Raw genomic sequence first — 13,517 nt, forward strand, 5'->3', positions numbered from 1 at the left:
TTATGTTGCTTGAATCTGAAATAAATTATTAATATTAAACAAAAAACAATGATCACTTACATAAACGAAGGGCACATGTAAATATATTTACCTGCACAATAAGCCAAACTGCAGGTAGTTGGGCTCACAAACTCATAGACATAATAATCTCCTGGACAGGCTTTGACTTTAATGGGATTGGACTGGAACAAGCAGCAGTTATTGCTCCAGTGACCGCAGACATCTCGAGTGACCACTCCATCCTCAACTGTTGGATGTCCTCCGTTCAGCCACAGTGGAGCATGAGTGCCACAACTATACTCATCAACACATGTGTCTGGCATCTGAACGGTCTGACCCTGAATGAAGAGACGGTACCAGCCGTTCCAGCTGACCCAAGTGTCACACATTATTTGAGAGGAATGTTGATTGTTGGTGGCTCTCCATGAATCATCCAGGATAGTGTAGTTGTAGCAGGGGTCAACAGGGGGAGCTGTTGTCATGGAAATATTACAAATATACATTTTGCAGAATGAATAAACAAATGTTTTTTGGGTTTTTTTTTATGTGTATTTTTTTGTAGTGGTTATATTATAAAACAGTTTACTCTCTTTACTTAAGCTCACTGTTTCATTTGCATTTTAAGCTGAAGCTGAAGACTGAACAACTTCTTTTATCTAGCTGACAAAACGAGATAAAAACAGCCAAATCTGAGTCCTTTTGCAATTCAGCACAAGTATTACAAGCAAATGGACTTCAAGAAGTCAGTGTTTTCAAAACACTCTTTTCCACTTATTTGCAAAAACATTATTCTCACTCTTGATTGAAAATGAGAATTTTGTTTGTTCTTTCAACTTTAAAACGTTTTTTTTTTTTGGATTGACAGCACTTATATAGTGCTATATAATTGATTATATATACATATATATTTCAGCCATAAGTGCTGTTAATCAATAATAATAAAAAAATAGATTAATCACACTTTTTTTTTCTGTGAATAATCACGATTAAAAACACTTATGTTTTTATAAATTTTTTACATATTTTATAATGTAATAATTCCACAGTTAATCTCCAAATTAATGTAGACAACATAAAGACAGTATATTTTAAATACTTGTTTAATGGCATATTTTTATGAATGAAGGCCAGTATCAATGATACTAATACAGCTACTTATATCTGGATGGAAATTATTTTTTACCACAATTCTAAACATTATAGCCATACCTTTAGAAAAGAACAACATTACAGTGTAATTGAAAGCTACCAATTTTGGTTTACATTTATTAGGCTTAAAAAAATAGCAACTTTTAATTTAAGTGAACTTAAAACATTGAGTTTATTATTAAAAGATCATATGGTTGTCTTAATTCACTCTATCGCTCTGTCAATTGTTTCACTCTTCCTGTCAGAAAAAGAATCATTTCTCAGATGATACTGCCTATTATTGATTATGTTGACATTGTTTATCAGAATACCACTGACACCAATCTTATGCCCCTTAATGTTGTAATGAACTCGCTTTGTAGATTTGTTTTGAGGTGTCCTTATAGAACGCATCATTGCTTAATGTATGAATCACTTAACTGGTTGCAGCTTAAATCAAGAAGGCAACTCCACTGGGTGCAGTTTATTTTCAAATGTGTTTATTTTAACTATCCCTCCTATCTAAAACAGTATTTAATTCCAGGCAGGTCTGCATATTCACTCAGACACATGCAATACCCATTTTTCGTTGTGCCCAGAATATATAAAGAAGTTGGACGTAGAACGTTCCAATATAAAGCGCCATGTGACTGGAATAATCTTCCTCTTTCTTTGAGATCTATAACTTCTTTTCGTTTTTTCAGATCATCTCTACTTTTATATTTTCAAACAACCTGTTTATGTTTTAAAAGTTAACATCAATTTTTTTTGTGCATTTTGTTTATTTTAAAATATATATATTTATATATATATATTGGTGAGTGGGATAGGTATGTGGATGTAGGTGTATGTTAGGGAGATAATCTGTGTATGAATGTGTTGTGTATGAATGAATTTATGTGTATTTGTAATGTTGTTATGTATTATTTTTGTTTATGATTTGTTTTGTATTCTGTATTTGTGTTTATAGGACCCTCTTGAAAATGAGATGTTGCATCTCAAGAGGCTATCCTTTAATAAATAATTCAAATAATTCAAAACGATCCTCACATAAACCAATAATAAATGTCTTATTTACCTGCACTGTAAAAAATTTCTAACCCTCCCAAATCAAAAATTTCAAGTGACCGATAACATCTAAATTTTTCAATTGGCCCAAGTGAAATTCTGTAAATTTCAATTGGCCCAAGTGAAAATCTGTAAATTTAATTTGATAATTTACAGAATTTCACTTGGGCCAATTGAAAAATTTTGATGTTATCGGTCACTTGAAATTTTTGATTTGGGAGGGTTAAAATTTTTTACAGTGTGTGCCCTTCCTACCTGTCTAACAGATAGGACATTTACAGAAATTGAATAAAGTTATCAAACAGTCTGCACTGCATAAATTATAAATTAAATATAGACTAATCCTTATTAAAGCGACAAAAGTTATTTAGTCAAGAGCAGTGAGCAATGATCTTTGTTCTTTGATTAACTTTAAAGGGCTAGTTCACCAAAAAATGAAAATTCTATCAGTAATTACTCTCCCTCATGTTGTTCAACTATTCAACTCTTCATTTTCTTCTGTGTGGGCCTGAGTGAGTTCACGTAGTGTAACAGCGCAGAGCTTCTGGGTTGTACGTCAGAATGTAGGCTTGACGCTGGTCATGTGTGTGATGCGTGTGATGCTGGCCAATAGTGAGCCTACGTTCTATCGTACAACCCAGAAGCACTGCACTGTTACACAATGTGAACTCACTCAGAGGAAAATGAATAGTTGAATAAAGTTGTTATTTTTGTTTGTTTTTTGTATTGTATAAGTGAAGTATTCTCGTCACTCGATAAACTTAAGGTTGAGCCACTGTAGTCACTTGTACTATTTTAAACATTGTCTTTACTAACTTTCTGGGCCGGCAAGTTTCAATTACAGAGAAGCCTGTGGAGGAGTGAGACAGCTCTCAGATTTAATCAAAAATATCTTAATTTGTGTTCTGAAGATGAACGAAAGTTTTACGGGGTTGGAACAACATGAGGGAGAGTAATTACTGACAGAATGTTCATTATTGGGTAACCCTTTAACGACAGATAGAATTAGTGGCTGCTGTCACTAAGATCTGCCGCTACTGACCGAGACGCGGATCTCACACGGATCTTAATTGTGTTAAACATTTTAACGCGTTAAACTGGAAAAACTGTATGCAGTTTTATGTCTAAAATAACCAAAAAACATAGTAAATGATATATATGTATCTGTCTGTACATGCAGTAATTTCCCTCTTTCTAATGGTAGGGTATGCAAACAGGGGATTTTGAACTGAGTTTGGGAAACACTGGTGGTTTAGTTTTCACTCTTAACAAAGTTTCAGTACTTCACTTTATCTAAAAATGCATTCTGTTTACATTAAATTATATAGAGTTTGAATTGCATAATCATTTGTGAGCTGTATTGCTTTTTACTAATGTGATTATTGTAAATATTTTCTGCAGAAATTAATTTTGCTATGAATTTACTTAATGTGATTGATTAACAGGAATATTTCAAGAGATCATGTTTAATAAAAATACATGTCCAAAAAGATGCTCAAGAGAGTTTATGAAGGAAGCAATACTTTACCAGAGGTTGTGATTGGTGGAGTAATGGATTCTGTGGATGGGATCGTCTCTGTTGTTGATGAGATGGACTGGTTTGAGGCTTCTGGTATTAGGAACATTTTAAATTAACAACAATCATTTCATTTCAATTCAAACAGAATTCAGAAAAGTAAATGGCTGAAGATCATACGAGTAAGTGCTCACCAACACAGTAAGCTCCACAAGTTATTGGCTTGACAAACTCATAAACATAGTAATTTCCTGGACAGGCTTTGACTCTTATAGGGTGGGATGTGTAAGTACAGCAGCCATTCCATGAGTAGACACAGACCTGACGGGTGACCACTCCATCTTCCAGCTGTGGGTGAGAGCTGTTGAGCGACAGTGGTTCATAAGTGCCACATGTGTAATGATTTACACATGATTCTGGCATCTGAGCATTTTCACCATTGTAGAACATCCTGTACCAGCCATTCCACTCCACATTATAATCACACATGCCATAGTAGTTATAGTTATTATAGTAAGAGTTGTCTGTGGATCTCCAAGGCTCATCCAGACTGGTATAGTTGTAGCAGGGGTCGACACTTGGGGTGGAGAAAGGAACTATTAAGGAAAAAATAGAAAGAGAACATTATATATTGAAGATTAAATATATTCAAATGAATAATATGAATATAAATCAATACAATTCATGACAAGCATGTCAGATATAAAGATGAATGAATGTACCTGCACAATATACAGGAGCTGGGATTGAAAGAGTTGGTCTGGTAAATTTGTAGACATAATAATTTCCAGGACAAGCTTTGACTTGGATCGGGTCGGATCTGTAGCGACTGCACTGATATTCACGGGAGCCGTAAACTTCACGAGTAACAATTCCATCTTCTAGCCGAGGATGAGAGTCACCAAGCCACAGAGAACTATAACCTCCACATGACATGTAATTAAAACACCACTCAGGCATCTGAGCACTTGATCCATCAATGAAGAGTCGATACCAGCCATCCCATTCTACACGAGTGTCATCATGATCAGATATGAATCCATACATAGACCAGTAATTGTGTGTGCTTCTCCAGTAGTTGTCGAGTATGTTGTAGTTATTACACGGGTCATAATCTGTTACTGAGAGAAGATGAGGCCAAAACAAACAAGTTATATTAGAATGATGAACTTCACAAGTGCAAATATGAATCAGTCAAACACTGTAATAATCATGAGATTCATAAACCATTTTAAACACAATGACTGTGTAAGAGTGAAAATGTTTATGCAAATCTTTATTTGAATTTTTTTTGTATAATTTTTAATAACACTTATATATTCGTTCATATTATTTACAACTTACTCAAGGTGATGCTGGATCCAGTGAATATATCTGGACTTATAGTGGAAACCGCCTGTGAAATAGTGTTGACATCTAAAAAGAAGGAAATTCATGTCATTCAGAAATCATTTTAAAAGGTTTGAAATACTTAAATAAATGAGGAAAGTACAGTACCTGTGCAGTATCCTGAACACCACCATGCTTGATTCACAAGTTCATAGACATAGTAATTGCCTGGACACGCTTTCACTCTGATGGGAATTGTCTTATATTCACAGCAGCTTCCCCAATAAGTCCCACCACAGACCTCCCTGGTCACCACTCCATCCTCTATCTGAGGGTGAGGATCATTGAGCCACAGATTGATGTATGCGTTACAGGTGTATGAACTAACACAGGTCTCTGGCATCCGGATGTCCATTCCATAGTAGAAAAGCCGGTACCAGCCATTCCAGGAGAAAATGTTGTCACAAATGTAATCTCCACTTTCATTGTTGGCTCTCCAGGGACGATCCAGAGACTCATAGTTGTAGCAGGGATCACTGCTGATGCTTTGGAAAGCAACTGTCATGGAGTTTGCAAAAGTACTGTTAAAATATATTACATCCTAAAGAGCATAAGAGTTTTATACCATAAGGTATAAATGGTTAATTACATGATTTAGAGCAATTATATTCTAACCAGTGGTGTACTGTCAGGCTCAAAGTGAGGCAAGTCTACAGTGGCTGACAGCAGAGCAACACCTGAGGGGCTACATATGACAAAAGCTGTGCAAATAAGTTTTAATTTGAGAAAAAAAACTTAACTTCAGATAGGCACAAGAGGACTGTGGAGTAATATCACAATGTTTTTATATACATTTTTAGTTTACATATTAATTATTGAACAAATGGCCTAAAGTGTGATTTGAGGAATTGTGTAACAAAGAGATCTAGGTGCTATTGATCTGTAACATAACCTACTATACAGAATGGATAATGAACTGCACACCACTGATTATAACTAGTTAAAACATGCTTATTTTTATAAAACAAAAGATGGATGTTCAATTATCTAATAGTTAGAGCATTTACAATTTATGCCGACATAAAAAATTCTAAAGGTAAGATTGAATATTACCTGCACAGTACATAGGCCGAGGGGATGATATGATGGGTTTGACAAATTCATAGACGTAATAATCTCCTGGACAGGCTTTGACTCGGATGGATGTGGAACTGTAGGCGCCACACTGATTGGAATACCCCCACCATGAATGAGTTCCCACGACTTCACGGGTCTCCACTCCATCCTCAAGTGTTGGATGAGAGCCGCTGAGATACAGTGCAGTTTCTCCACCACATCTCATATCAGTCACACACCACTCAGACATCTGGGCACTTTCTCCATTCAGATACAGCCGATACCAGCCTCTCCATTCAAGAGTGTCATCATTTCCAGAGTACTGATAAGGGCTTTGCCGTATGTCTCTCCAATATTCATCAAGAGTGTTATAATCATAGCAAGGATCAGTTGTAGGTTCTGAGAGAATAAAGAGAAAAGACTCATTCACTGAGGTGTCAAAAACAAGAGTACAGGTAAACATCTAACATCTGTGTCTGTATGAAAGAGAAGATATTGGGATGGTAAAATGAGGATGAACTAAATAAACTGACTAAACCTACAACAAGTGTATCCTTTTATATCCTTCTCTCACACATTTAAAAAGAATTGACCCTTGATCTCGACTGAGTGATTTCTAGTAACAGTATTCATATTTGTTTTCACCAAAGAGAAATGACAAAGTTATACTTTTATGGAACTTTGATGATAAATGTGAGATTCAAATATTTAGGTAAAATTATTTTCCCATTGAAACAAAACATATAAAGGAACTACATTCAAGATCATCATCAGATAACTAAAGAGTGTGATGCTTACTGTATGAACAATTCAAAATAAACTTAAAATAAAGAAATTAATAAATAACAGTACAAATGTAAAGGACAAATAAGGGTTTGTAAATCATATATTTCATGCTTTTTCTTATCCCCTTTTCCCATTCCCTAAATAAGACCAAATATATATTTTCTTTATTTTCAATATATTTGTAATATATGACATTTCCTATTATCCTATCCTTTTCACGTCTACTATTGTCTCTCTTTCGGTCTCTTTCGGTCTATTTCAGTCTCTTTCTCTCTCTCGGTGCGTTTCCAGAACAAACAACGAAACTTGCTAATAATATCAAAACAGTATGTAAAGAAAACTTATTTTGTTTTAATTTGTTTTGCTTTATTTCTAGATTTATGTCATACTCAGGGTTTCCCTGTGTAACTACAGCACTTTTTTTGCCTGTTTAAATTTAAATTTTAAATTTAAGCAGAAGTGTGTATTATTTTAATTTTTTTTTTATATTTCACCCTCATTTCCTTTCATAAATCTATTTTACACTAGGTACACACAATAGTTACACTTAGGTTTTTAAGGACAAAAATGTCCCCATTAGCCGATTTTCCTCAGACCTCAAGCGTAGAGGCCAAAATCATGCTGCGTTTCCAAGGTCAGGCCAGTGGTTCTTTAGTGCTACCCTAAAACTCGCCCTTAACACACCTTCATAGAATGATGTCACAAAACCTCACCATTTCACCAGCTTACTGAAAACTAGCTAGATCACAAAATGTGCATAACAGAAGCTAATGTTTGGTCTTTACTTAAAGACTTGAGATTCCAGCATCGATATTTGACCAGTGTTTTACAATAAAAAATATTACAGTGACAGTAATTTATTAATTTGTGCACAGCAATCATGCTGAATCAATCTGATGTTTTATGTACAATTTCACATAAAAAAGAGAACACATAGCCTACCTATTCAGTTACAACTGCTTCCATGTATTTGTGATCACAAGGATGCACAAAACAACTCAATTAAGGCTTTTAAGTTCAAAGGCTTACACATTTAGAAAAATATTGTTAAAATATCATATGTGTACATCATATTTCTTTAGAAAGAAAGTTGAGCATTTCAATTCATTTTCCACAAAATTATGCGATCTGAAGAGGTTTGAGCGATTTCTCCCATCTCAGTATTGTCACCATTATGTTCTGTTTTCTAGATTTCTAGTTTATTTTCATTCTCATCATGTGTTCCTTTGTTCAGTTTTCCCACTCATTTGTGTTCTTGGTTTCAGCCGTGTTCTATTAATTATCCCAGTTTGTGTTTGCTATATAAGTTGATCCCATTCATTCTCTGTTCGGTCTATGTTACATTCAGTGTGTTGCCCTGCCTGTCAGAGTATTACTTCATTAAACGTGGTATTGGAACTTTATTCTTCATCTTCGTCTGCATTCCTGCAACCACCCGTGACAGAAGACCACATGGAAGAATGAGCGCAATTTATGCTTACATTTTTTTTACAGTTTTTCATCTTGCCGTCACCAGTGCGCACGACGATGAAACCCTAAAGGCTCTGTTCTGTATCAGGGTGAAACTTCCACGACCCCAGCAACCTTCCAGACACCACCAGACTGAGTTGGAGAGCGTAGGCCCCCGATCCAGAACCCAGTCAGACCCAGAGCTGAAGTTACCACCGTCGACCGCAGAAAATGCGTGAGAGCCCCCCACAGACACTGAGAGACCTCCCGCCGCGACGAGTGAGCTAGAGCCAGAGGATAAGAGGACAGCGCGTTTACAATCCCCCCGGAAGTTGAGCCCTCGAGCGAGTCTAACTTCTAACTAACTTCCCCCAACCACCCGTGACAAGTATACAGTTATCCGTTCAGCCTGAACAATAGAGGGAAATCATAGACAGAAAACAGGAGTTATGAGTTATTTGAGTTAACAATAATGTTTTTTATGACATTTGCTAGAAAGTGACCCAATTATGCTATTTTTAAGACTCCTAATTTTGTTTTGGAGGTCTCCTACAACAGGTTTACATGCATCAAAAGTCAAAATACAGTTTCCTATGAGTCCGCACTTTCATAACGTAAAGCCGTTTTGACTGTCAGGAAGTCTGTTGAGGAGCTCGCTTCAGTGTGGCCTCGGTGTGCGCATCGAGGGCGCATATTAACCGCAAAGGGGGCGCTCGTGAGCACCCCTCTGAACCTAAAATGACAAATGGGACACCCTACGGCAGGGCTATTCAACTGGCGGCCAGCGGGTCAAATCCGTTCCGCCAATCATCTCCATCCGGCCCGACGGCACCAACCTCCCTCCTCTTTTCCTGGCGGTGCGGCTAATTTAGTTTGAGACTCGCTCCGATTGACCTGAGAAACGTTTATGTGCTAAAATTTCAGCAGTTATTATTTGTGTCCCGAATTTATGTCGACTGAACCAGTGATACCAATCATTCGTGAATGAATCATTCTTTTGGTTCGATTCTTTCTAAACGCGCTTGCATAACGGTCTAAAACTACTCGGATTCATTCGGACCGCTCTGTCACTGAATCATCTGAAGCGTTTTCTCGGTCAGTACAGTAACAACTAATAGCGCTGTTTTCAGTTGTTTCACTAGTTGTTTCAACACGGCCCAGCACAGAGTTGCGTTTACTCCTGGTCCCGGAACATAATATTAAACAGCGTTGCGAATCGCGACAACCAGTGGGAAGCGTTTCAATTCAACAGACACCTCTCTGTTACAAACCACAAATCACTCAGTGATTTAAAATTGGATGAAACAGCCTCAACCTTCCCAACAAGACTGATGAGGAAAGCAGGAGAAACATTGTGTCATGAACAAAATTAGAAGACTTTAAATCCCATAATCACCACCCTTACAAACATTTACCATGAATGTTCTGTAGTAATTTACCATAGGTTGGGCAGAAATGTGCAATATTTATATTGAATACTGTGTTGTAGTGTTTTATATTGCATTAAATTGATTAGGTGGGTAGAGGAATATATTATTATTTTTTGTTATATATAGTTTTTAACCTGTGTTTAGGCAGTTACCCATTCAGCTGCCGTGGTGCACTCTGAATTGGCACTCTGAGCGGCAGTGGCTCAGTGGTTCATGTAGGTTGTCTACAAACCGGAAGGTAGGTGGTGCAGTCCCCAAATCCACCTGACCAATTGTCGAGGTGTCCATGAGCAAGACACAAACCCAGCTGCTCCCGACGAGCTGGATGGCACCTTGCATGGCTGACATTGCTGTCGGTGTATGAATGAGTGAGTGAATGGGTGAATGCGAGGCTATGTAAAGCGCTTTGGTGGCCATAGGTCTGTGAAAGCGCAATATAAATGCTGTCCATTTGCCATTTTAGGCATTTTTTATACAGTGGGAGCGAGTAGCCTGTGGTTATCCAGTCTCACTGTCAGAATATTTTAATTTAAGCATAACAATTATAAATATAAGAATAATTTTTTCTCACCAATAGCTATGAGTTTGTAGCCAATAATGTATTTGTTTCAAGGAAAATAGTTGTACACAGCAGTAAATTATCAAGTTTTTTTTATTTATTACGGTTTAATATATCTGCATACTGTTGGGTACCACATTTCCAAGTAAATACCATACTTTTTTAGGTTTACTTTAACTTATTTATTGAAACTTATGTTTCAATAAATAAGCTAAACCCCAAAACCAACCCACCGGCCCACCTCAACTTTTCGATTTGATAATCCGGCTTTCGAATGAAGCTAGTTAAATAGCCCTGCCCTACGAAAACTTGCACGCAGCAGCGAAGAACATAAGTGCATTTGAAGTGTGCCATTTGGGACAGGACCCAAGTAGCCTACACCTGGCTGCAGCCTGCAGTTCGGGGCGGGGGTGCACATGTTACACTCTGATTGGCTCATTCGGCTTTCATTGGCATACATGATAGAAACTTTTTCCGTAGTTGGTGTAGGTCACAGCATAGGCGTAATTTGCGGGACGGACGGATACTGTGTTCTCTTCACTCGGACACGCGCTTCAATCCGTTGCGGAGACTCTCCATTCGTTCCGGTAAAATTACAAAACAAAATGCACTCAAACGTGTCCTTGCCTGATATACAACCACTGATAAACATAATCGGTTTTGATGAGAAAAAAAAAACCTATAGCCTACGAGTGAAGATTAGAACCCAGAACCTCTGACACGCTTGGCAAAAGTTCTGCCTCTGGACCATTTAAATATTCACATAAAAATTCTCACCAACAACATATATTAAACCTCATTAAACGACAAATTAAACCCAATGTACTATTTAAATCGATTGCTGGACATCATAATGTTATTGTACATACATCTGATTTATGATTTAGCATTGTGTTAGCAACGACCCGGTACATCAAGATCTTGACAACTTTCCTTTGTGCTGCAACCAGTGACTGTGACAAATTAAAAGCAAGCTTAAAAAATTTACGGTTTTCATATAAATGTTAAGTATTGCAGAAAAATATGATGACTAAGTATTATGCAACAGAAAAAGTCTCACAATGAAAAGACACATTTTATAGTTTGTATAAAAACCACTTGTTAGTCTAAAAGCAATATGTCCATTCAAATGTGTTGGAATAGTCAGTTAAGAGATAATCATTGACCGTTGTAATAATCGTTAGTTGCAGCCCTAATTAATAAAGAAAGAGCTTGAAAACTGCAATCTAATCATGAAATCTTTGTCAATACTGTGATGGATTTTTTAATTAAAGGAGCTGTATGTAAGAAATGTATTTCAATTAATCATAAAATGGCCCTGATATGTCACTAGACATTAAGAAATCATGTTCATTTCAAATACTTATATCACTGACACACAGTAGTCCGGCCAGGATATTGTCATTTAAAAAGTGAAGTTGCAGCCCTCAACTGATGTTAATGTTGTCATCTTGTGTTTTGGCCTGAAGCGCCACCCTCCACCTATCTACCAATCACGAAGTCAGTAGTGTTTCGGCATCCGGGTTGCCAGCTCAGCTCTAGTTACCACAGCTGCAGCTACAAACGTTCGTGCTGGATCCTGCAGCCTATCTGGCAACCTCGAGTCAGTGGGGAGGGGGAGGGGATACACCGCTCTACAGTAATTTGAAAGTGATTGCAGTACCAGTTTTGGCCACAATCTTACATACGGCTCCTTTAATCATATCTAACATTTATTTTTCTTGCAGGAACAACATTCATATGCTTTTGAATTTTAAATGTATGTTTCCCCAAAACTCGTGACTTTGGTTGTGTGAGTGTATGTGTAGGGGAAATTAATCTAGACACGCGTGCCTTCCACCGTGGGGCCTACTGTAACGATTATGTTCAGTTTTTTTTTTTTTTTTCACTATATTCTTTTCCTGTTTGGCTGTGTGCTTTGCTAGTTTGTCTCCATGGTTTTAAATGCATCCCTGTGTATGTAAACCCTCTGTTTATTTATCCATGGAGGTGGAAACCAGTGGTGGCTGGTGGGTTTTAGTGGGGATTTCTTTAAGACTGCAAGGGAAGCTCGGCTTCCCCTATAATGTCAAAAAAATAATGGTCAAATATGTACTATTGTGTTAACATTTTATTGACTAAAAATGCGTTAGAACACGTTCATCTCAAAGACGAGTTTGTTCAGAATCAGTTACATACAGCAGGTCGGCTGACTCGATTTCCTTCTCATACATTCCCGTAGCGTCACAGTGCATTTCCCTGTTGAAGCCCAGCTTCCAGTGACTTCAGTGGGGCTACTTCGAACAGTTTTTTTCAGTGTTTCGAAACTAGACGATCATTGGATAAATGCATAGACAGTAAAAGAAATGGACACAGCGACCCCATTGGATTCAACGGAGACAAAGTGAAGCCAATTAGAAACTTTTACTTCCTGGGGGTCCAGCGTACTGCGCAGACTCAAACTGAGCTCGACGACGTAGATGTGACGTGAGCAAACCGTCTGTCTTCTAGTAGCTGTGCCAAGAGAAATCTGAATCATTCCCTTCCGAAACTTGCAGAGACGGAGAGCGTGAGTATGAGCTGTCCATGATCTTGGAGCAGGAGAAACTTTTTGTTGGTGTTCTGATTAATAACTTTGTCATTTTGCCTCGACGTCCTCCCGATTGCCCGCGAGCTTCTACTCCTGTCCATACGGTAATTTCCTACTGTGCGACAGAGAGTCGCGTGGCTATGACGCAATCGTTAGCCTACTTTTACAAAAACTGCTTCTACAGGGCCATAACGTAAGCTACAAGGTAATGGAGCCTTTTATACATTTTCGTGTTTCTTTAGAAATAAATAATGGACAAATGGAGTCTTTAAACGCCTCAGATGTAAAGTTATTCGCTGTCAAAGTGACGCCAAAATGAATGGGAGTCAATGGGATGCTAACTGCAGGTGGGGTTCCGCTAGCCAATGACGGCGCCCGGGGGTACCTTCAAAATAATACAAATCCCTGCCCCCCTGGATAAATGCTGCGATTATGTCCTGCCCACGGACGCTCAGCGTCTCTGGGGGTGAATGAGGAGTGGGCTGGCCTGGACTCCGGGCTTCTGCGTGATGATTGGAGGGTCTGTCGAAAGGCTGCATCTCCTTTTGATTGACAGCGATTTCATAC

At 37.8% G+C, this 13,517-nt stretch overlaps 1 protein-coding gene across 1 annotated transcript; it reads right to left on the reverse strand.

Moving 5' to 3' along the window:
- Positions 1 to 56: 56 nt before the first annotated feature.
- LOC311306298 (uncharacterized protein) lies at positions 57 to 13,489 on the reverse strand (the record flags this gene model as incomplete). The annotated part of the gene is made up of 8 exons (XM_084434621.1): positions 57 to 472; positions 3,725 to 3,805; positions 3,907 to 4,308; positions 4,435 to 4,827; positions 5,057 to 5,128; positions 5,210 to 5,599; positions 6,155 to 6,556; positions 13,336 to 13,489. 8 exons carry the CDS (start codon positions 13,487 to 13,489, stop codon positions 57 to 59), a joined length of 2,310 nt encoding a protein of 769 aa, XP_084290747.1.
- Between the last annotated feature and the right edge of the window lie 28 nt (positions 13,490 to 13,517).

Source organism: Rutilus rutilus (assembly GCF_951802725.1).
Source record: "Rutilus rutilus genome assembly, chromosome: 16".
Taxonomy (NCBI): Eukaryota; Metazoa; Chordata; class Actinopteri; order Cypriniformes; family Leuciscidae; genus Rutilus; species Rutilus rutilus.